The following is a 23,107-nucleotide window of genomic DNA, read 5'->3' as shown; positions in this document are numbered from 1 at the left end:
TGGCTTCAGAGAGACACTGACACTCTGAGAAGCTCTTTTTATACCCAATCATGTTGTCAATTGACCTAATTAGTGTTAATTGGTCTTCCAGCTGTTCGTTATATGCTCAATTTCCTTTTTCCAGCCACTTATTGCTACTTTTTTGGGATTTGTTGACACTGTGAAATTTTGAATCAACATATTTTAATATATATATTTAAAATGTTACATTTACTCACATTAAACTTTTGATCTGTCATCTATGTTCTATTACGAACAAAATATTAACATTTGCCATCTCCACATCATTTCATTCACTTTTTATTCACAATTTGTTTAGTGTCTCAACCTTTTTGGAATCCGGTTGTAGAAGCTAAGGCAAGAAATTAGGACAAATATATCAAAATTAATGTATGTGGGAATTCAATGTGTGTTATTTTTACGCTAATTCTTAATTTTAACAAATTTGGCCACAACCTCCTCTCATAATTCACTTTCTTTACAGAGCCTGGTGGTGGTTTTATTAGGTGATGTAAACACAGTGCCAAAACTGATGAGTTCACAATGTGGATTGTACGTTATTAATGCTGAAATGTATTAAATATCTATTAAAAATCATAACTACCTGCCTTATACCCTTCCTTCTCTCTCTTTTCTGTTTCTCAATATCAAGAACACAAAAATGGACTTGTGCTCTTAAGGAAGAATGTTGAATGTTGAATGTTGCAGTGAATAATGGGATTTTCAGGTCGTTCTTCTTGGCAACCAATGTGAGAAACTTATGAATCCTCGTTATTTTGTGTGGAGTGAGAACACTATCCGTGTACTTTCACCCTTCTTGCCGTTTGTATTCTTGATTACTGGAATGTAACTTCGGCAGTGGAAGATGACATTAAAAACAAACAAAAAAATTAAGAACAGACTTTGAGAAACTGCCGCCCTCTCTCTGTCGCTCAGACACACACACACTCACAGGTGCTGTTTCCATATTTGAGCCAGGAGTTGCACTGTAGCATTTTCTATTAAAGCTTCTGTGTCTGATGCTCAAGTTTTCCCTGAACATTTACTCAGCAAATTAAGAGTTTGTAATTCAAAAATCATCAATCATTCCAGACTACACATTTATCTCCCTCCTAAAAATACAAGGGTATACTAGCATTTTAACCATATTTCTGTGATTACATCAATAGGCACTACAAATATAAATATTATTCCACTGGGCTGGTCTTAAATTGATTCTCTTATTTTACATTGAAATGTACATTATTAAAACCCTTAGTCTTAGAAATGGACAATGTTGCAATTAGTCACATCAAATTGTGATTAATTAGGTTTTTGAATATTTTTCATGAAAGAAAATGTGCATCACAATATTTTTACACACATCCAAAACTCTGTGGGTACAATGTTGAATACCCAACATTTCACACACTGTACTCAACATAAATAAATTGTAATAATTCCTAATATTCTAACAATCTGAAAGACAACATCATTATATTTCACTGCTTTAGTGAGTACAATTTTAGTTAAGAGGACTGGGGCAAACTAATCTAGTCAAAAGTTTAACTTGATATCAAACCGATATTTTAAGACACTTTTTTTTCAGTGCATGCTGGCTCTAATTTCTTTTACTGAATTGAATAAACAGGATAAAGACGACCGATATTCATATTTAATTCTCTCTTCACTACCTGACCCTTACTCTTCTCACTTTTTCACACACATTTCTTTCTCTCGCTATTTTTCCTCACACATTCTCCCCCTCCCCCTCTTTTTTCTTTTTCCCCTCTTCCAGCTTCACATGGATCTGATGTGTCACCTGAATTTTCGAGTAGCAGAATTTGGCACAACAGCCGTGCATCAGTGTAATAAGCCCAGGTGTTAGATGGAATTGGAACCCTGCCAAAAGGCGCTTCCTGCTGTACATCTGGTCACAGGCCAACCATCATTTTACAATTTTATTAAACACTGCACATAGGAACTGATTTATTGATTGGGCCCAGGTACAGCAGAGTCATCTCTCAATATGTACGTGTTCCAGATAAGTAATGGACTGTCATGTCTTCAGACCTCTTTGTGTGTACTAATATTAATCTGAAAACTCTGGGCAGGGTCCCACCAAAAACCTTAAGTTCCCATTGACAAACCCTTACAAGTTTTATCACATACCATTCTTCAAACATAGTCGTTTGTAAAATTTGGGTTCCAATGATCAAATAACCCACTTTGCTGATTTTCTAAGTAAAGACAGGTTAAAACAATGTTTAAAGGCAACAAAATTTTATATCTGTATCATGAAGCCCTAGATGGGGCCTGAGAGTATGTGCTGTTAAGTTGAATCTGGCCAATGGGCAATTAATGGCACTTTTCTATTGCATGGCACCTATTATACTCAACTCTGCTTTTTTGCTTTTCCATTAGGCAAATTTGGTCCCTGGTACCTGAAACTGGTAGTAGCTTGTGTTTTCAAGTGAGCCGAGCAGGGACTAAACTGTGACATGTAAACCTGCAAAGCACAGATTGGCCAGTTTTTTTTTTTATCTGGCTCACAATGGCAGCTCGTAACATTGCCATGTTCCACTCAAGAGGTTCAAATGTTCTTTGTGGTGGTGGCTACTGAAAGACTCCATTGAGAACCAGACAGTGCAACGAGGAATGAAAAAACTACACTGTAGTGTAGGTACCATGTAATGGAAAAGTGATGATCCTGGCAGTAGAGCTTGAAGGTGACGTTCACGGTCACAGTCTGTTTGCCTGAAATCGGTCTAATGTTTTTACAAAACCCCAGTGCCTGTAAATGGGTAAAAAAACTAAATGTCTTGGTTCTGTATGATAGGTTTTCTCTCTCTCTGCTCACAGCAGTGAAAAGATATCTGGAGTTTTCAAGACAACAAATAGAACTTTAAACATTGAAAAGCAAGAACCAAGATGAAGATATTGCTCTATTCATTCTCCACAGGGTGTAATATATATTTTTTGCTGTATCTGATTATTTAAGGTGGAAATATCTCCAAATTTCAGAGTGCGCCAACTGCATGAAAGTAAACACGGATGAAAACGAACCCACCCAAGTTACAAATGAGTTTCTGTGGTAATTCAAAAGGCAGTGAGTAAAACTTGCACATAAGTTCAAATTCAGCCACGTACAAACAACAGTCATTTTTGTTGTCAAACCTATCAATGCACCTTAAAAACACAGTTTTTGAACATAAAAAAAAAAAAAAAACCCACAGATAACAGCTTTTCTTCACAATAGCAGACATCCCTTTAAAAGCAAGACGTGCTGGTCTAACAATTTAAGAACAAGTGCTATTCATAGTGAGAAAGAGAGAAAGGTAGGCAGAATATATTGACAGTCAGCCAGCCAGCAAGAGCAGTTTGTGTGAAATTCCAAGTGCTCTTGTAGGTGCTCTATATTAATTGTTTTAATCAGAGCAAACTTTCTATTGTATAATTCATTCTGCAGGACACGTGCATCAAGATGAATGGAGATAAATTTAATAATTAAGGATTAGTTCTTTCCAATAATGCACAAATAAAAGGAATGCTTATAAATGGAAATGAACAAGGAAATAATGAATACGGTCATTATATACTGAATCACACGCTGTGTTACAGCTGAATCCCCAAACAGAGATACTTGGGTCTGTATTGCAGCTGGTGAAAAAGATTTTTTGGTACATTAAAGTTTGCTTCCATGAATGTATTAATAAGTAGTATGTCCAACTCTGCTGCAGAAACAGTCTTTACTGTTATGGGAGGGTATTAGATTAGATGCTTGATGGCATGCAACTACAAGTACCTTAGTGAAGGGAAGATCAGATGTTGGATAGATCAGAAACCTCACTCAAAGGCATTGGACAGGGCCATAAAGCTCCATCCATGGCTCCACAGCACAATGCTAAATTCACTAATGTCCTTTCCACATGTTCATACATGCAAAAGAAACCATGGCCAAGTGTCCTACTTCAAAAGCATATAGGCATACAGCAATTACAATGCATAACCATGTTCGGCCCTAGTGCATTTGTTGTTTAAAAATGGGGGTTGGAGTTCTCATGAAAGCCATAGCAATCATCTATTTCAACACACACAGAAAATCGTCAGAAGAAAAGTACTGTTTACTAAAGCCCCTTAATACATGCATTTTTTTCCGGATATTACCTGAAGTAACTATTTGCTAATGCACAGGTCCATACCAACTGTAAATTAATTGTATTGTTTTTATTTAATTGTATTTTTTTTATTTAACTTTGTCTTATTATATATGTGTGTGTGTGTGTGTATATATATATATATATACACACACACAGGCGTTGGACAATGAAACTGAAATACCTGGTTTTAGACCACAACAATTTATTAGTGTGGTGTAGGGCCTCTTTTGCAGCCAATGCAGCGTCAATTCGTCTTGGGAATGACATATACAAGTCCTGCACAGTGGCCAGAGGGATTTTAAGCCATTCTTCTTGCACGATAGTGGCCAGGTCACTACGTGATGCTGGTGAAGGAAAACATTTCCTGACTCGCTCCTCCAAAACACCCCAAAGTGGCTCAATAATATTTAGATCTGGTGACTGTGCAGGCCATGGGAGATGTTCAACTTCACTTTCATGTTCATCAAACCAATCTTTCACCAGTCTTGCTGTGTGTATTGGTGCATTGTCATCCTGATACACGGCACCGACTTCTGGATACAATGTTTGAACCATTGGATGCACATGGTCCTCCAGAATGGTTCTGTAATCCTTGGCAGTGACACGCCCATCTAGCACAAGTATTGGGCCAAGGGAAAGCCATGATATGGCAGCCCAAACCATCACTGATCCACCCCCATGCTTCACTCTGGGCATGCAACAGTCTGGGTGGTCTTTGGGGCTTCTCCACACCGTAACTCTCCCGGATGTGGCGAAAACAGACTCACCAGAGAACAATACATGTCCACAGCCCAAAATTTGCGCTCCTTGCACCATTGAAACCGATGTTTGGCATTGGCATGAGTGACCAAAGATTTGGCTATAGCAGCCCGGCCGTGTATATTGACCCTGTGGAGCTCCCGACAGACAGTTCTGGTGGAAACAGGAGAGTTTAGGTGCACATTTAATTCTGCCGTGCAGACAGCTTCCTCTTGCATCCACAGTTAATCCTGTTGGATGTATTTCGTCCTTCTTGGTGGTATGCTGACATTACCCTGGATACCGTGGCTCTTGATACATCACAAAGACTTGCTGTCTTGGTCACAGATGCGCCAGCAAGACGTGCACCAACAATTTGTCCTCTTTTGAACTCTGGTATGTCACCCATAATTGTGCGCATTGCAATATTTTGAGCAAAACTGTGCTCTTACCCTGCTAATTGAACCTTCACACTCTGTTCTTACTGGTGCAATGTGCAATTAAAGAAGATTGGCCACCAGGCTGGTCCAATTTAGCCATGAAACCTCCCACACTAAAATGACAGGTGTTTCAGTTTCGTTGTCCAACCCCGTATTATATATATATATATATATATATATATATATATATATATATATATATATATATATATATATACATACAAATTTTGACAAATTTGACTTAAATTTACTTTTATTCAACCAGCAATCCAGCAATTTTATTTTTGACCGGAAATGACACAGGGATCTCCCAGTAGATAATACGATGAAGAATACGAAGAGGCATCATTGTGGAAAAAAATATTTCTCAGCTTTTATTCACATCTGAACAAAAATAGCATGTCCAAAATTATTCATACCTTTTGCAAAATGTCACAGTCTATGGGAAAATCCAAAGTTCTATACCATTCCAAATAGTCCAAGCTGTTTTAAAGCATCCTAATTACCCTGATTCATTGGGAGCAGCTGTTTAAATCAATTCAACAGGTGGTTTGTGGACAGTAATGGCTAAGACAAAGGAGCTCACTAAGGACCTCCGGCTGTGCATTGTGGCCGCTCACAAGTCAGGGCTATAAGGCCATATCAAAATGTTTTCAAGTTCCAGTGGCTACAGTGCAAAGTATTATTAAAAAATACAAGAAGTTCTGCACTGTGGAAAATCTCAGAAGGCCAGGAGGATAGTGAGAGTGGGCTCTGCTGATGGCAACATCTCAAGGCAGACAGTCCAACGGACACTGCACACTGCTGGGTTCCACGGACGCAGACCAAGGAGGATGCCACTTCTCCAGAAAATGTACACAAAAGCCTGCTTGACCTTTGCAAATGCTCATCTGGACAAAGAAGACGACTTCTGGTCTTCTGTTTTATGGTCTGATGAAACAAAAATTGAATTGTTTGGCCACAATGATGTGTCCTTCATTTGGCGTAAAAAAGGAGAAACCTTTAACCCTAAGAACACCATCCCCACTGTCAAACATGGTGGTGGGAACCTAATGTTTTGGGGGTGTTTTTCAGCCAATGGACCAGTGAACTTGATCGCAGTAAATGGCGCCATGAAAAAAGAGCAATCCATCAAGATTCTCAACAACAACATCAGGCAGTCTGCAGAGAAACTTGGCCTTGGGAACCAGTGGACATTTCAGAACAACAACGACCCAAAACACACAGCAAAAGTGGTGAATAAATGGTTAGCAGACAAAAACATTAACGTTTTGCAGTGGCCCAGCCACTGACTGAGTCCTGACTTGAATCCAATTGAGAATCTGTGGAGGGAGCTAAAGATCAGGGTGATGGCAAGGAGACCCTCCAACCTCAAAGAGTTTGAGCTCATTGCTAAAGATCAATGGGCAAAAATACCAGTGGAGACATGCAAAAAGCTTGTCAGCAATTACAGGAAGCGTTTTATTGCTGTAATTGCCAAGAAAGGCTTTTCTATTAATTATTGAGAAGGGTATGAATAATTTTGGACATGCCATTTTTGTTTAAATGTGAATAAAAGCTGAGAAATATTTTTTTTCCACAATGATGCCTCTTGTCCATCATCGTGTTATCTCCTGGGACATGCCTGTGTTGTTTCCGGTTAAAAATAAAATTGCTGGTTGAATAAAAGTAAATTTAAGTCAAAATTTGCCAGGGGTATGATATATATTAGTGCCCCAGAAGGCACTGTCTGCAACAGGTATTGGTCAGTGGTTTTCATCAGGTGCAGAAAAAAACTAATATAGCTGGCTAAATGCTGCTACATTCCAGAGTACAAAGCATATGTATACTACATTGAACAGAAAAGTGCCAATAACATTAAGCCCAAATTTGTGGATATAAAGGTTTCTAGAGGATGTATGGAACTAGCAGATCGTCAAGTGAAAGCTTCAATCAGAAACAGCATAGTATATAAAAATACTGTAGGTGAAATATACAGGGAGTCTCCAAAGAAAGGAAAAACAGAATCACTCATTATATGATGGTAATCTGATTTCTGATTTCTCATAATCTGATGACACAAGTCATGGGGGAGGGGGAAAACTATGGCCTAACAATTTTATATGGGTGTTTCCTTAATTGGTAACAATTTACAATAGGGGTACATTAATTAACTCTACTTAAAAGGGAAAGTCTACATTGTGATGTCTGAAGTCTACATGTGATATGTCTGAGCGGGAAAAGACTGTTGTTTGTACTTGGCTGAAGTTATCGTGTCTTTTATTCACTGTTTAAATTACCACAGAAACTCACCAAACAAACCTTGTATCAAGTTTGGTCTGTGTTTACTTTCATGCAGTTATCGCTCTGCCAAATTTAATGTCAATTCCATCTACAGCAAAAATAAGTCAACATTAGCCACCTATGGAGAAGAAATAGAGAAATATCCTCATCTTGGTTGATGCTTTTCTGGAGGTCTCTTTACCGTCTAAAAACCACACAAATTGCAGAAAGCTGAGGAAACAGGACTGAGACCCCCTTTTAATCATTAAGTAATGACACAAAGAACAATTTTATAAAATCCTAAAATGTATTATATCATTTATTTAATGATTAATTATGACATTTTCTTATCACTGTCTTAAATATTGTGACAGTATAAATACACTTAGTGTAAAGTGTAACTCCTTAATTTCTGTTCCCTTACTTTTGGGAGAGCCTGTATTTATCCAATAATATTACTTAAACAGTTATGATATTGAGCAGTTGGAAATATTGATGGTCATGGTGTCATGGTCTAACTGTTGGATCACTTTGCTCAGTCCTTCGCACTGTTTTATTCACGGTAACAAGCCATTTTATCACATATTTCCACCTCCTTTTCTCTTCAGAATTTACTTTTCTTCAGCACCAGTCACTGTTCCTAAGGGAGCTTATCTTGCAGTGCTACTGTTGGAAAGAATCTGGGTGATATGGACGTCTCTCTCTCTCTGACTCTCTCATTGCTGACACAGTTGTTAAAATGTGCACCCACTTTTTGTATAATCTCAATTAAAAAGCATTCACTAACAGAATGGACTGCTCTGGAGCAGCTGCAAATGAACCTAAGATCACAATGCTCAATGCCAAGCATGGGCTAGAGTGGTGTAAAAGCCTCCCATATTAGGCTATGGAGCAGTGTGATTCTACTCTGTAGAGTAATAGAGAACAATTCAATAACGTCTGGATGAATTATAATGGCTTTTTCAATCCTAATCTTATTATCCAATATCAAAGAATGACCTCACCAGAGTTCTTGTGACTGAATGCAATCACATACTCATACAAATGTTCCAAACTTCTAGTTTAAATCCTTCACAGGAGAGTGGATATAAGTACTGAATAAAAATGTTTGTGTTTTGAAATTAAACCTATTTACTGGCACCCATTTATTTAGTAATAATTTTGTAAATGTATTTAGTAATAAAAAAATACTATTGAGAAAATTATTTGAAAATTGCTATTATTCAACGAGCTTGTTTAGTTGTATAGTGTTTTGTTTGTAAACAATGTACAGATCTTTTTGTTTGAATGTGTCTTTTGTACAATACACATACACACATATTGTAGCTTTGTTTTCAGAACTTAACAATGGATTAACAGAACACAATGCATTATAAAATGCTTGTCATCTGTGATGAACAGTGTGTAGACAAGTTTGTGTGTGTGTGTGTGTGTGTGTGTATATGGGATGTACCTCTCTGAGATCGTGGTGCCTCACACATCTCACAGCGTAGAAGCAAGCCACTGTTTGAGAAGGTACACATGCCACAGATCCACTTCTGGCTGTGGTGGTGGACCTGCAGCCCTGTGGATAGCCTTTGTGACATGTTCAGGGGGTTAATACAGCTTCTTTTCCCTCCATTGTGTCTAGACAGTGGGTTAGCCTGCTTCAGCCGCTTCACCTGAAGGCAGTCAAAAACATGTTCTTTTGTTCAGAGTGTCTACAAACAAACAATCATTATATATATATATATATATATATATATATATATACACACACACAAACACACAACATAGAAATTAGACTCGTGTTGATCATTAAAAAATATACTAAATAATTGTTCATTTTTAACTGATAAATCTTTTAATTAATTACTTAAAAATCTAGTGCTAGTGCTTTTTTGTATTTTTGCGAGGGAGATAAATGCGTAGTATAATATGCATGGCACACCTGTGAGAGAAAACTCATTCATTCATTCATTCATTCTCTGTAACTGCTTATCCAATTCAGGGTCGCGGTGGGTCCAGAGCCTACCTGGAATCATTGTGCGCAAGGCGGGAATACACCCTGGAGGGGGCATCAGTCCTTCACAGGGCAACACACACACATTCACTCACACACTCACACCTATGGACACTTTTGAGTCACCAATCAACCTGCAATGTGTTTTTGGACTGTGGGAGGAAACTGGAGCACCCGGAGGCAACCCACGCGGACACAGGGAGAACACATCAACTCCTCAAAGAAAGTCACCCGGAGCGGGAATCGACCCCACAACGTCCAGGCCCCTGGAGCTGTGTGACTGCGACACTACCTGCTGCGCCACCGTGCCGCCCTTGTGAGAGAAAACTGTTCTTTTTTAATTTATTATAATATCTCAGGGAAGTTATGAAGATTTTTTAATTAAAATCTCTTAACTTGGTTTAGCATCGGATACAGAAGCTTTAATGCTTCTGAAAAACGCTACAGTGCAGCTGTTGGCTCAAAGATGGAGTAATTAAGTGAGTTTGTAGATGAAACAAGCTGTGTGTGTGTATATGCATGTGAATGAGAGAGAGCAGGGGAAGAATAAGAATCTACCTTCTAAACTCAACACTAGTGACACAGTGTTTACATTCTAAATAAAACCACTAATATGTGACTAGGCTAAAAAAAATTATTATGGGAGGAACTTGGAGTCAAATTTGGTAAAATGATTAATTAATGTTACAAAACATTTTACAAAAATGTTAGTGCATGAGGCAACTGAACTCAAGCTTGTTTCAATATTTTTTTCATAGACTTGGTATTGGTTATCTACCTCTACTAAACATCTTGTTTTGGAATTGCAAGTTTAAATAAGTTTTGATGCGATTAAATTTACAGAATGTGATTCCATGCAATTAAGGTTGTGCATGTGGGATTTATTTTATTTTAAATGTAGTGTTCATTGGCATTTGTTACAGAGAACCTTATGATAGTCTTCCATCATTTTCATTGAAATGACCCCTTATCTCACTGGGGCGGACTGACAGAGGCAGACGCACTTGCTAAAACTCGGAGAGTTTTAATATAACAAAATATATAACAAAACAAAGACAAGCTACAAAGGAAACAGCAATGCTAGAAATGTAAACTAAACGACAGAACTTGGAATGGGGAGAAACAACAGGACATGAACAGGAACAAACAAAGGTGAAACAACATGACTGGGAAACTAAACGAAACGACATGACTTAGAAAACAAAACGACTGGAATAGGAGAGGGAAAGAGACAACACGACAAGACTCGGAACATAGTAGAAACACGAAATGACTGGGCAACAATACAATACAAAATGAAATGAACGACAAACAGGAGAGACACAAGGGAACTTAAATACAAGACATAAACGAAACACACCTGGATAGATAACGAGGAGGACGGGTTAACACATGACACAGACGAGAAGGCGGGAAAATGGCGGAGACAAGAACATAAACAAAACATAGCCATGTGCTAAAAGAGCACATGACCGGGGAAAACAGAGGTGACGAGACGAGGGCGTGACACTCACAACCTTTTGAATGATAATACCACAGCCCTCACCCTCAGCTTCCATTTACGCCTGGTCAACATCCATTTACATCTTGGGTTCAGGAGTTACTGTGCACTTCTTTCCTATTAAACATCTCATCTTTACCACCCAGCATCTCCTGACTCATTACTTTGCCAGGGAAAAGACCTTTCCACTAACCATGGCATCACAAACAACATTGAGGGTCCATATTCACAACAATACTGGCGTAGTTGAAAGGATGGCTGGCCGGTATATACATTAACAACATGGGATGTTTGCATTTGACTTCAGATTATCTTTGTGTGTTTTATAAGCAACAGATCATCTTCTGGGCTACACTGGGCTAGACCTGATCAGTCCTTTTACCTGAGGAGAAAAGTCATCTTCTTGAGCAACTGAGTCAGGGCTCAGGCTGTGAAGGCTTTGACTAGCTCCTGGCTGGTCATGTGAAGGAGTAAGTGGAGAGCAGGTAGTGGAGGAACTGTCCGTTCTCTTCCTCTTCATTTCCTTATTGGCAGTGGGAGAGAAAAACTTACGGATATCATGTTGTTTGTCTTTCTCAAACTGCAGAAAGGAAGGAAGGATAAAAAAAATGCAGAGAAAAGAGAGATTTTTCCTCATCATCTTCACAACTCAAAGGTTACATACAATCAAATGTGTTCTCCTGTCGCATACTTAAGTATGGCATAATATGGATGATATAAATGCTCTTAGTAAACCACATACATTTATATTCCTGAGGTTCATGCAGTTTCATCTCAGTTTCCTCCGTTTCACTGAAAATATCAATAGTTCCCACATTTGCGTACTAATCACAAGTAACTAATGAACTAATACATGAGTTACAGGGCATGTCCATGCGTTACTCCTAAGACATGGTTTAGCAAGAGCTGTTATAAGTTCTGTTGTGGAGAAGCTAAGTTTTACATGAGTAAAGAAGATGCCCTCTTTGTCGTCCTCGGCGCCAATGGTGCAGTCACTTGGTGTCCATGCCTGAGCGAAATTCAGGAAGTTCCATTTCTCCTGATCTCCCTCCTCCGCCTTCAGATAATCCTTCCTTCCGTTCAGAGTACTGCCTGTCACTGATTCCTAGTCAATACCAGCAAATCAGTCATTATCTCAGCCATGAACACAGAAATCCACTAAAGCTGGCCTTGCTAATAGTTTGGAACATTCTATGCTTACCATTGCCAAGCATTCTTATACAATTTCATTCAGCAGTTGCATTCAAACCGGTCCTCTATTAGTGCTTTTCCACTGCAAGAAACCTACTCGACTCAACCCTGGTCACGTAGGTACTAAATTTGATGTTTAAACCTTGCAGAGCACTTACTAACCAAAGAGACTTATCAATCACTATGAAATGCAGACTTCCAGCCCAAACGAGCTGCTTGTAAAATGTCAAAGTGAGAGTGATCACGTTTATTTTTATCTGAATCACATTGGCAGCTCATATAATTACAAGCGGTGTTTTGAAGAGGTTCAAAGGCTCCTTGGATTGGTGGCAGAAAAAAACTCCAGCGAGAGCTGGACTCTGAAACAAGGAAAAATGTGTTGTGAGAACTGTGGTGCGTAGCAATGTTCAGTCCAAAACACCTAACTTTGACATCGGATACAGTTTGTGGGGTGGATGTGCTACTGGAAACGCAACCCGGGAAAAGCTCACCGAGCCAAGCCGAGTCGATGCCATGCAGTGGAAAAACACCATATGAACCCCAGGTGTTCCACATTTTTGTTCTAGATTGCACCAGGCAATAATGTAAAGAACTGTATCTTGGCTAGCTTGCAAACAACTGATATAATATGAACTCTCATGTGACCTTGAAAATTCTTTTAATGCTTTTGTAACATGAACACCTTTTCATGAACAACAGATGATTATTGAAGCTAGGGTTAGCAAAGAGCTTGTGCTGTTGTGACTGCTAGAAGCAAAAGAGTGGGCTGGGCCCTATGTGAAGCCCCAATGAATGGGCATGGGATATTCTACATATTATTCTGTGTATAATTACATTAATTAATATTGTAAGGGTGGCCCCTAAGTTTGAAAACACCTGAAAGATTGCCGCTTATTTTAGCAAGTAACATGAATTTATAAATTCCAGGAAAATTCAAGAATATTTCAAAACATTTATTTTTTTGCAAAAATATATTCTAGTGGTTTGATTTAATGATCTTTTACACAAGTGTATACATAAAAACTCTTCCATTTTTTTTTGGTTACTTTCCTACTGATTTCTCCACAAGCTAATTTAACACATTTAGTCAAACCATTTGGTTCCCAATAATTTAAACACAGTAAATAAAGAGCAACTGTGTATTAAATATGCAAAAAATTTGATTTTTAAGTTTGTGGGAAAAAAAACATATAACAGTTTAATCTTGATATTAGGTTGTGATGACTGCAATACCTCATTAGAATCACTGGGCTCAAGGCAGGAGCAAAAAATGTTGGACAAAGTCTTAGTCCATCACATGGCATAGTAACTTACTTTCACTTTGAAAATTAAAATGTAATTTCACCAAGGGTTTCCACACAACTGCTCTGAGCTTGTAACTCACCTTCCTGTTGAGCATGCCCCACATGACCATGTCAAAGGTTCCCTTGGCAATAAGGTAGTGCACATGTACACAGGAGGTCTGACCGATGCGGTGGGCACGGTCTTCAGCCTGCTTCAAGTGACCCGGATTCCAGTAGAGCTCCGCAAACACCACATGAGATGCAGCCGTTAGAGTCAGGCCCTGAGAATACACACACACAGAAATCCCATAGGGCAGTTCAATTCACTTAGAAAATTTGCCATGAACAACAGGCTTTTAAATTCAGCACAGTTTCATATATACATTTCTCATATATACATTTTATACATTACTGAATTCTGCAACTTTAAGATGCACTGGGCAATGGACAATGAGCAAATACGTTTAATTCAGCACACAAATCTTGTATCACCTATAGAAAAGAATGAGATGAAATAAGCTGCTCTGAAGCCTAATGTTGCTACTGACAGATATAGAGCCCTTCAGTGCAGTGGAACGTTTTACTCCCAAGTGATGGAGTTCTAGAAAATACCTGTGGTATGAGTCAGAGTGTTGTCTGTGATACAAACTTGATCATCAAATATTAAATCCAGACCTCACTAATGTTCTCAGGGCTTATTAAAGTTAACTGTATACAGAAATGTTCCAAAATATAAACTAAACTAGAAGCTGTTACTGAAAATGTGAGGATGGGGAGATAAAAATAAATATGGATAAATAAAAATGGATCACCACCTTAACGTGGTGGAGGGGTTTGCGTGCCTGCGTGAGCCTAGGAGCTATGTTCTCGGGGGCAATAGCCCCTGGTAGGGTCTCCCAAGGCAAATTGGTCCTAGGTGATGGGCCAGACAAAGAGTGATCCATAAAGACATGGATGAAAAAGAGAAAAACGTGGACACAGCCTCCCAGCAGGGTTACCGGGGCCTCACCCTGGAGCCAGGCCTGGGGGAGGGGCTCCTTGGCGAGCGCCTGGTGGCCGGACTTTCACCTATGGGGTCCAGCCGGGCTTAGCCCGAAGGAGATACATGGGTCCACTCTCCCATGGGCCCACCACCTGTGGGAGAGGTAGTAATCCAATAATGCATTGTGGATCGGGTGGCAGTCGGGGTCGGGTGCCCTGGCGTTCTGATCCTCGGTTACTGAAACTGGCTTTTGGAACATGGAACGTAACCTCTCTGGTGGGAAAAGAGCCTGAGCTGGTGCGCGAGGTTGAGAGGTACCGGCTAGATATAGTTGGGCTCACCTCGACACACAGTATGGGCTCTGGAACCAATCTCCTTGAGAGGGGCTGGATGCTCTTTCACTCTGGAGTTGCACAGGGTGAGAGGCGTAAGGCAGGTGTGGGCTTACTCATAGCCCCCCGGCTTAGCGCCTGTACGTTGGGGTTTACCCCAGTGGACGAGAGGGTAATTTCCCTGCGCCTTCGGGTTGGGGAAAGGGCTCTGACTGTTGTTTGTGCTTATGCACCGAACAGCAGTTCAGAGTACCATGCCTTCTTGGGGACCCTAGAGGGAGTGCTGGAGAACACTCATTCTGGGGACTCCATTGTTCTGCTGGAGGACTTCAACGCTCACGTGGGTAATGACAGTGAGACCTGGAGGGGCGTGATTGGGAGGAACGGCCCCGCTAATCTGAACCCGAGTGGTGTTCAGTTATTGGATTTCTGTGCTCGTCACAGTTTGTCCATTACGAACACCATGTTCGAACATAAGGGTGTCCACAAGTACACCTGGCATCAGGACACCCTAGGCCACATTTCGATGATTGACTTTATAGTCGTATCATCTGACCTGCGGCCATATGTTCTGGACACTCGGGTGAAGAGAGGCGCTGAGCTGTCAACTGATCACCACCTTGTGGTGAGTTGGATCAGATGGCGGGGGAGGATGCCGGACAGACCTGGCAGGCCCAAACGTGTGCTGAGGGTTTGCTGGGAACGTTTGGCAGAGGAACCTGTCAGAAAGATCTTCAACTCCCACATCCGGCAGAGCTTCGACTGCATCCCGGGGGAGGCTGGTGACATTGAGTCCGAATGGGCCATGTTCCGGACCTCCATTGTTGAGGCGGCTGAACGGAGCTGTGGCTGCAAGGTTGTCGGTGCCTGTCGGGGTGGCAATCCCCGCACTCGGTGGTGGACACCCCGGGTGAGGGGGGCTGTCAAGCTGGTGGATGAGGTTCACCCCGGGTTCCTCAAGGCTCTGGATGTTGTGGGGCTGTCCTGGTTGACACGTCTTTGCAACATTGCGTGGACATCGGGGGCAGTGCCTCTGGACTGGCAGACTGGGGTGGTGGTTCCCCTTTTCAAAAAGGGGGATCGGAGGGTGTGTTCAAACTATAGGGGGATCACACTCCTCAGCCTCCCCGGTAAGGTCTATACGGGGGTACTGGAGAAGAGAGTCCGACTGATAGTTGAACCTCGGATCCAGGAGGAACAGTGCGGATTCCGCCCCGGTCGTGGAACACAGGACCAGCTCTTTACCCTCGCTAGGATCCTGGAGGGTGCATGGGAGTTTGCTCAACCAGTCTACATGTGTTTTGTGGATCTGGAGAAGGCATTCGACCGTGTCCCTCGAGGTATTCTGTGGGGGGTGCTCAGGGTATGGGGTACTGGGGTACTGGGCTCTTTGTTACGAGCTATCCAGTCCCTGTACAAACAGAGCAGGAGTCTGGTTCGTATGGCTGGCAGCAAGTCCGACTGGTTTCCAGTCGGAGTTGGACTCCGTCAGGGCTGCCCATTGTCACCGGTTCTGTTCACAATTTTTATGGACAGAATTTCTCGGCGTAGACAAGTGGCGGAGGGTGTCCGGTTTGGTGGTCTCAGGATTTCATGTCTGCTTTTTGCAGATGATGTGGTCTTGTTGGCTTCATCGAGCCGGGACCTCCAGCTCTTGCTGGACCAGTTTGCAGCCGAGTGTGAAGCGGTAGGGATGAGGATCAGCACCTCCAAGTCTGAGTCCATGGTACTCAGCCGGAAAAGGGTGGAGTGCTCTCTCCAGGTTGGAAGTGAGATCCTGCCTCAAGTGGAGGAGTTTAAATACCTCGGGGTCTTGTTCACGAGTGAGGGAAAGATGGAGCGTGAGATTGACAGGCGGATCGGTGCAGCGTCAGCAGTAATGCGGGCTCTGTACCGGTCCGTTGTGGTGAAGAGAGAGCTGAGCAAAAAAGCAAAGCTCTCGATTTACCGTTCAATCTACTTCCCAACCCTCACCTATGGTCATGAGCTTTGGGTAGTGACCAAAAGAATGAGATCGCGGGTACAAGCGGCTGAAATGAGTTTTCTCCGCAGGATGTCTGGACTCTCCCTTAGAGACAGGGTTAGGAGCTCGGACATCCGGGAGAGACTCGGAGTGGAGCCGCTGCTCCTCCACGTTGAGAGGAGCCATTTGAGGTGGTTCGGGCATCTGGCTCGGATGCCTCCTGGACGCCTTCCTGGAGAGGTGTTCCGGGCATGTCCAACGGGGAGGAGGCCCCGGGGCAGACCAAGAACACGCTGGAGAGACTATATGTCTCGACTGGCCTGGGAACGCCTCGGTATACCCCCGGAGGAGCTAGAGTCGGTGGCTGGGGAGAGGGAGGTCTGGGTTTCTTTGCTCCGACTGCTTCCCCCGCGACCCGGATAAGCGGTGGATAATGGATGGATGGATGGATAGTTATATTATACATATTTGGCCAAATGATGTAGCTCTTGTTCTAACTGCCTTAAGAGAATAAATTATGAATCAAATATGCAAATGGTTGAAAAGAGTTGTGAGATTGTAAAAAAATTAATTATCAAGAAACTTCTGATGAAGAGAGGCAACATTTTGAGTGTAATAATATCTGGGCTCCATGAACACCTTTCATTAACAAATTAACATGAAAGTGCTTAACAAATAAAACGGTGCAAATGAAGTGGGCAAAAAAATAATAATAATAAATAAATAAACATTTTAAATAATAAGTTAAAATAAAGTGTGTTTGTGTGTGTGTACTTGTCCCGCTGCTTGTATGCTGAGAATAGCCACTCGAGTGTCTGGATCATCTTGGAAGCGATGTACCAGTTGAATTCTCTCTGCTGACGGAACACTGCCATCAATCCGGATATAACCAGCCTGAACAAAGACAGAATGTTATGTTTGTTTGTAATCTAAACCTTTGTACATGTAACATTGCACATGAAATTTTGACTGCATTATCACAAACTATACAGAAATGTTCCATATAATTGCATATTCACAACATTCATTACATACCTTCATTAATGTGTATATAAAGTGTATAACAAGATTCGCAACAGTCATTAATGAGTATACTTCATGTTATTTTCATTAATGTTCACAATTTTTATTCATTCATTCATTATCTGTTACCGCTTATCCAGTTCAGGGTTGCGGTCAGTCCAGAGCCTACCTGGAATCATTGGGCACAAGGTGGGAATACACCCTGGAGGGGGCGCCAGTCCTTCACAGGGCAACACACACACACACACACACACACACACACACACACACACACACACACACATTCACACATACCGACGGACACTTTTGAGTCACAATCCACCATCTACCAATCCATCTACCAATGTGTGTTTTTGGACTGTGGGAGGAAACCGGAGCACCCGGAGGAAACCCACACAGACACAGGGAGAACACACCACACTCAGTCACAGACAGTCACCTGGAGCAGTAATCGAACCCACAACCTCCAGGTCCCTGGAGCTGTGTGACTGCGACACTACTGCAAACAGGTGTTCATGAAGCCCTAATGTCTCTGGTCCAATTTGAAAGGCTTTCGCTCATATATGAAGCAGTTTACAATGATTAGAATCACTTTATTGGCCACTGTGCTTGCACACAGAGGAATGTGTTCACTAGCCACGGTACCGGGGAGCAGTTGAGGGTTAGGTGCTTTGCTTAAGGGCACTTCAGTCATGACCTGCCGGTTCTGGGGATTGAACCAGAAACCTTTTGGTTACAAGCCCAGTTCCCTAACCATGGCTGTCCCTGTATTATAACAATTATTTGGTTACAATACTGCATGTCATGGTGTGGGAATATTTTGGTTAATCATTGTATATTACATGGCTTTTAAAGAGAAATTCTTATTTTAAAGGGAGTCCTTCACCATGCAGCTAGCAAAGGATTCATATGATTAATATGATACACATCTCACCCTGTGCCCAACAAAACAAAACTATATGAATGTGAGAGGGCTGGAAGCAGCAACAAGTGTGTTTCAACAGATGTCTCGCTATTCTAATGAGTGTGTGTTTTGTCATTCTACTTTTCTCACAGTCCCCTTCTTTGGCCATCAGGGTGATGTTTTTATTTACCTACCTCCACCCTGTCCATGGGTGTTTCTTTTTTTAGTACTTTTCTTGTTAATTGGTGATTACTGAATCAAAAAGGGAACAAGAGCATTCACACCAGGAGGTGTGATCGCACACAAACACACACAGAATCACACACATACATCCGCTTTCCTGCACTCACTCTCACACCCCTCACACTCTGTGAAAGAAGAGGAAAGGTTGGGGAAGAAGTGGTAAACTAGAGTTGGGGGAAAGTTTGAAAGTTTTCAAAATCTGTGTGTGAGGTGGAAGGGACATTGTCAAATGAGGTTTTGAGATGCCTCAGACATTACAAGGCTAAAGAAAGTGTGCAACTAATTTTGTTATAGGTCTTAAAACTCTGGAATCAGCAGAGACCTTCGTTGTTTATTCCATTTCCAATGAATATGGTAATTTCTTCAAAAAATAAAAATAAAAAACACCTGAAAGGTAGTACAGTTTAGTACACTTTCATAATGGAAAGGAAAGTCAAAGGAAAACATGATAAAGTAAGGAGTTTCCAAAAGTAGAGCCAAAAAAAATCTAGCTAAAGAGAAAATGGGACTTCTAACAACCATGCAAGACCAGGCAGAATGAAAGCACTGTCCCCATCAGACAAACTGCACTTAAAATGTTAATCTTTGAGAGACAGGAGGAACATCAAGCTCCATTCTTGATTGAGAAGGGAACAAATCCCCCAGTGTCAAGTCATCATGTGAAATTAAGGCTATTTTATTTGTATCAGAATTTTTTTTAACAGTTAATCAGTTATTATACATTCATAACACTCAATTATGTTGCTTTTTGTGGAAATATATGCTGCATAGACAAAACTGAGGTCCATTTTTAGGAAGCATGTTTATTTCAAATAGCTTTTAGAGCACAAATACCTTTGAAAGTAAAGTTAAAAAATTCAAGGTGAACCGTCTTGTTAATGTTGACAGCAGAACATTACCGACAACTGTAAGTAGTAGAAAATCCTACACAATTTAATGTTGGGAGACTTGGTCACTCAAATATAACTATAGTGTCATTTTTAATTCGGACTTCTTTTTTGCATGCAATGTCTTGTAGGGCATTAAAAATTAAACAAAATTACTAAACCAGAACATTTCTACAGTCACATGTTTACAAACGAATCAGCATGAGCTCATTGATTAGCTTACTCCTCAGTTTTCAGGAGCTATGGTGTGGTGCCCAATCTCACCACGCCATTGTGGTTCATACGGAACTTAAGTTCTTCAAATTTTGGTAATCACAGCTATAAATACTTAAATGGAAATAATAACAGAAATTTTACTGTGATTTTCTTTGAAAGATAATTATTCCATGTATAATTGTCAAACTTAATCAAGTATTGAGAGATGTGCAGCCACAAGGACACTGGTATCCACTACCAATATTCTGCTAATGTTATGCCTGGTAGTGTGAGAGACACGCTCTTGACAGCTAATATAAATTCAGGCTTAGATTGTGCCATAGCAGAGATACAATATAAATTCCCCACAAGCCGACACAGACACAGCACTTCCTTGCCCTTTAGTTCTTCTTAATCTGGACACAATGGCATTTGTTAATAATAGTCCATGCCATATGATCTAGTGACCAACACACTTTATATCGCTCTTTTTTCATTCATTTTTCAAACTACTGCTATGTTTTCACTGCAAAAAACAAGCGCAGGACACTCATTTACACGGTTATCTAAATTGTAAACAGTATTGCTGCTGGAGATGATTCAAATTTATGTTTGAACTCAGCTGATATATCAGAGATAAAATTATGTTGTTTGTTTTTGATCAAATGGGTTTCTTTTCATCCTTCCATTGCGAGAACACAAGTAAACACTAGGGGTCTGAAAAGATGGGGAGCTCAGAAGCCCTTACTGAGAAAAGGGTGTTAAAGGAACTAACTGTAACACTGACAGCAAGCGTTTAAAATGAGTAATGCACTTCACATTCAAAACTGTGGAGAGAGGTTTCTGCCCCCACCATACCTCCACAGACGCAAAGCCGAAGTGGGTTGCCAGGCTGAGATAAAGTGAACCTACACAAAGAGGATTCTAAGAAACTTGGCCGCCATTGCTGAAACTAATGTGCCATATAACCTATTTACAAAGAAAACTGTACATCACTATAATATATACTTATGCTAATAAATGGCAAAAGGTAAACCGGTTCACCGGCTTCATATTTGACTTAAAATTTGACATTAAAAGGTTCACTAGGCTTTTATCTCCCTTACTGATTATTCCTTTCCATATTATATCTAATATTAGGAGGCAGATGTTTGCTTATTAGCTACAATTTTCATATTCATTTAGTTCCACCTTACATGGGTCAGTTTGGAGCTATTCACAATTCCTTTCAACCTTAAATAATATTGTAGTCTATACCAGGCTACAATTGCCATTGCAATTAGATTGATTATTCCCAGGAACGACATTTATATACCTTAATTTAATTTACTCATCAATTTTTCCACCTAAATTTCACTGAGTTCATATTCCTTATCTGCTCTGAATACACATTTTTATTCATATAAACACAAAAACAACAGAGCTTACATCCCTAATCTGTGGTAATTACTCACTAATTTGTCTAAAATTCACAAACCACAGTTTAAATCTGTTATCTGTTCTCAAAACACACTGACTTTACATGGGTTACCTGTGCTCAAAACTCACTTCATTTGTTTAAAACACACAAATCAACCAAGTTTACAACTTTTATCCATACATAGGTGTATTTAATGTTACAGATATTCAGAAATGACTTACTTAGCTGTTAAGGAGAAAACAATCCAAATCTGCATCCCTCTTATACTCTCGCTGGGCTCTAAGTTGCCTCCAACTTTGAAAATATATCACCAGTATTACTTTTTGTTTATTCCATCTCTGGTCATGGTGCACCAATAGAGCGCCACTCCAGACTGGGCACTTCTCAAAGAGAATATCCTGGTTGCAGCACTGTTCTCGGGTATGCCAGTGCTTACCTTAGAATGTTCAGAATTATTCCTTAATTTCTGATAACACATACTGATCATTTTATTTAGTAAACTAAATATATTACAGATTGCTCCTTTAAATACAAGTAAAATACTGATACTGTTACAAAATACTGATAAAACATGATATTTTCGCTGAACAGAAACAAACATCTGCAATTAATTACTGTCTATTATCTATTGCTGTGCTTATTTTGGGTGTAAAATAAATGGATCATATAATGTGAACAGTCGCACCCCAAAAGGCAAGTAACCTCTTCAAAACTTGCAAAATACTTAATCAGAAAAATTGTAATCACTGCTAATGTGGACCCTGGACTGTAAAACTATTTGTAACACACACAGCATCCAAATAAATCCTGAATTGTACAATCTTAATTAATATGTCAACTCATAGTGTTAAGTAACTGAATGGGTTAACAAGAGGTTGATAATTAACCATTTTACCATTTACCATTATTAACATCTATTTATGTATGACTGTCTTGGTCATTACATCTTGGAGATACACTTTTGTCAGAACAGTGATGCTATAAATATGAATGTGTTCATCGTGATCTGCTTCTTTCTTACAGTGAATATTTAATGTTCATACTGTTGTATTATTTTTTTCCTTTGGATCTGAATTGTACCATTTCTCCTATAATATTTTGGACTGTTTTAGAGATCACACATTCCCTGTTTTAAACACCTTTGATAAGAACAGCTGTTAACTTTACGACAGTGCACCAGGAACTCAGATGATGTATATGGCCTAGGTTGTTTATGGCTTATTCATGACAGTGATGTGTTACGACAGTTCCTGGTGCTTCCAGATCCTGTTTTAGGTAAAGATCAATCCATGTGTGAAGTTGTAAAATGGGTATAAAGATGTGTGCCTCTAACAAACATCTCAAATCAAAAATCTAAAATCTAAAATTATAACTAAAATCTCAGATCAGTTTGAGATTCGGCCTGTGACCAGATCATTCTAAGATCAGTCTGAGGATCAACCAGAGCACTCAATAAACAGCATTATATCTCTCAATGCACTACAAGTTAAAGTAGATAAACTTGTAAAAGAGAAAAGGGACCTTCAGGAATTAGCTGCAAAAAAGGTGGAGAAGCTGTATCCATCTCTTACAAAATTTTAAAGTCTAGAAGAGAAGTCTTCC

The 23,107-nt window shown here is 40.2% G+C and overlaps 1 protein-coding gene across 3 annotated transcripts in view; it reads right to left on the bottom strand.

The window, feature by feature from the left end:
* Positions 1-23,107, bottom strand: part of LOC136677970 (DNA annealing helicase and endonuclease ZRANB3-like) — a 166,776-nt gene that overhangs the window by 53,975 nt on the left and 89,694 nt on the right. For all 3 annotated transcript variants that reach the window (XM_066655694.1, XM_066655696.1, XM_066655695.1), the window contains exons 10-14: positions 17,608-17,727; positions 13,658-13,837; positions 12,026-12,187; positions 11,465-11,662; positions 9,033-9,240 (exon numbers count right to left, since the gene is read on the bottom strand). In XM_066655694.1, the coding sequence (XP_066511791.1) occupies positions 9,033-9,240; positions 11,465-11,662; positions 12,026-12,187; positions 13,658-13,837; positions 17,608-17,727 (868 nt within the window). The remainder of the gene's footprint in view (positions 1-9,032; positions 9,241-11,464; positions 11,663-12,025; positions 12,188-13,657; positions 13,838-17,607; positions 17,728-23,107) is intronic.

This window comes from Hoplias malabaricus, chromosome Y, assembly GCF_029633855.1.
Source record: "Hoplias malabaricus isolate fHopMal1 chromosome Y, fHopMal1.hap1, whole genome shotgun sequence".
Classification (NCBI taxonomy): domain Eukaryota; kingdom Metazoa; phylum Chordata; class Actinopteri; order Characiformes; family Erythrinidae; genus Hoplias; species Hoplias malabaricus.
This window is presented reverse-complemented; position numbering and strand designations above follow the sequence as displayed.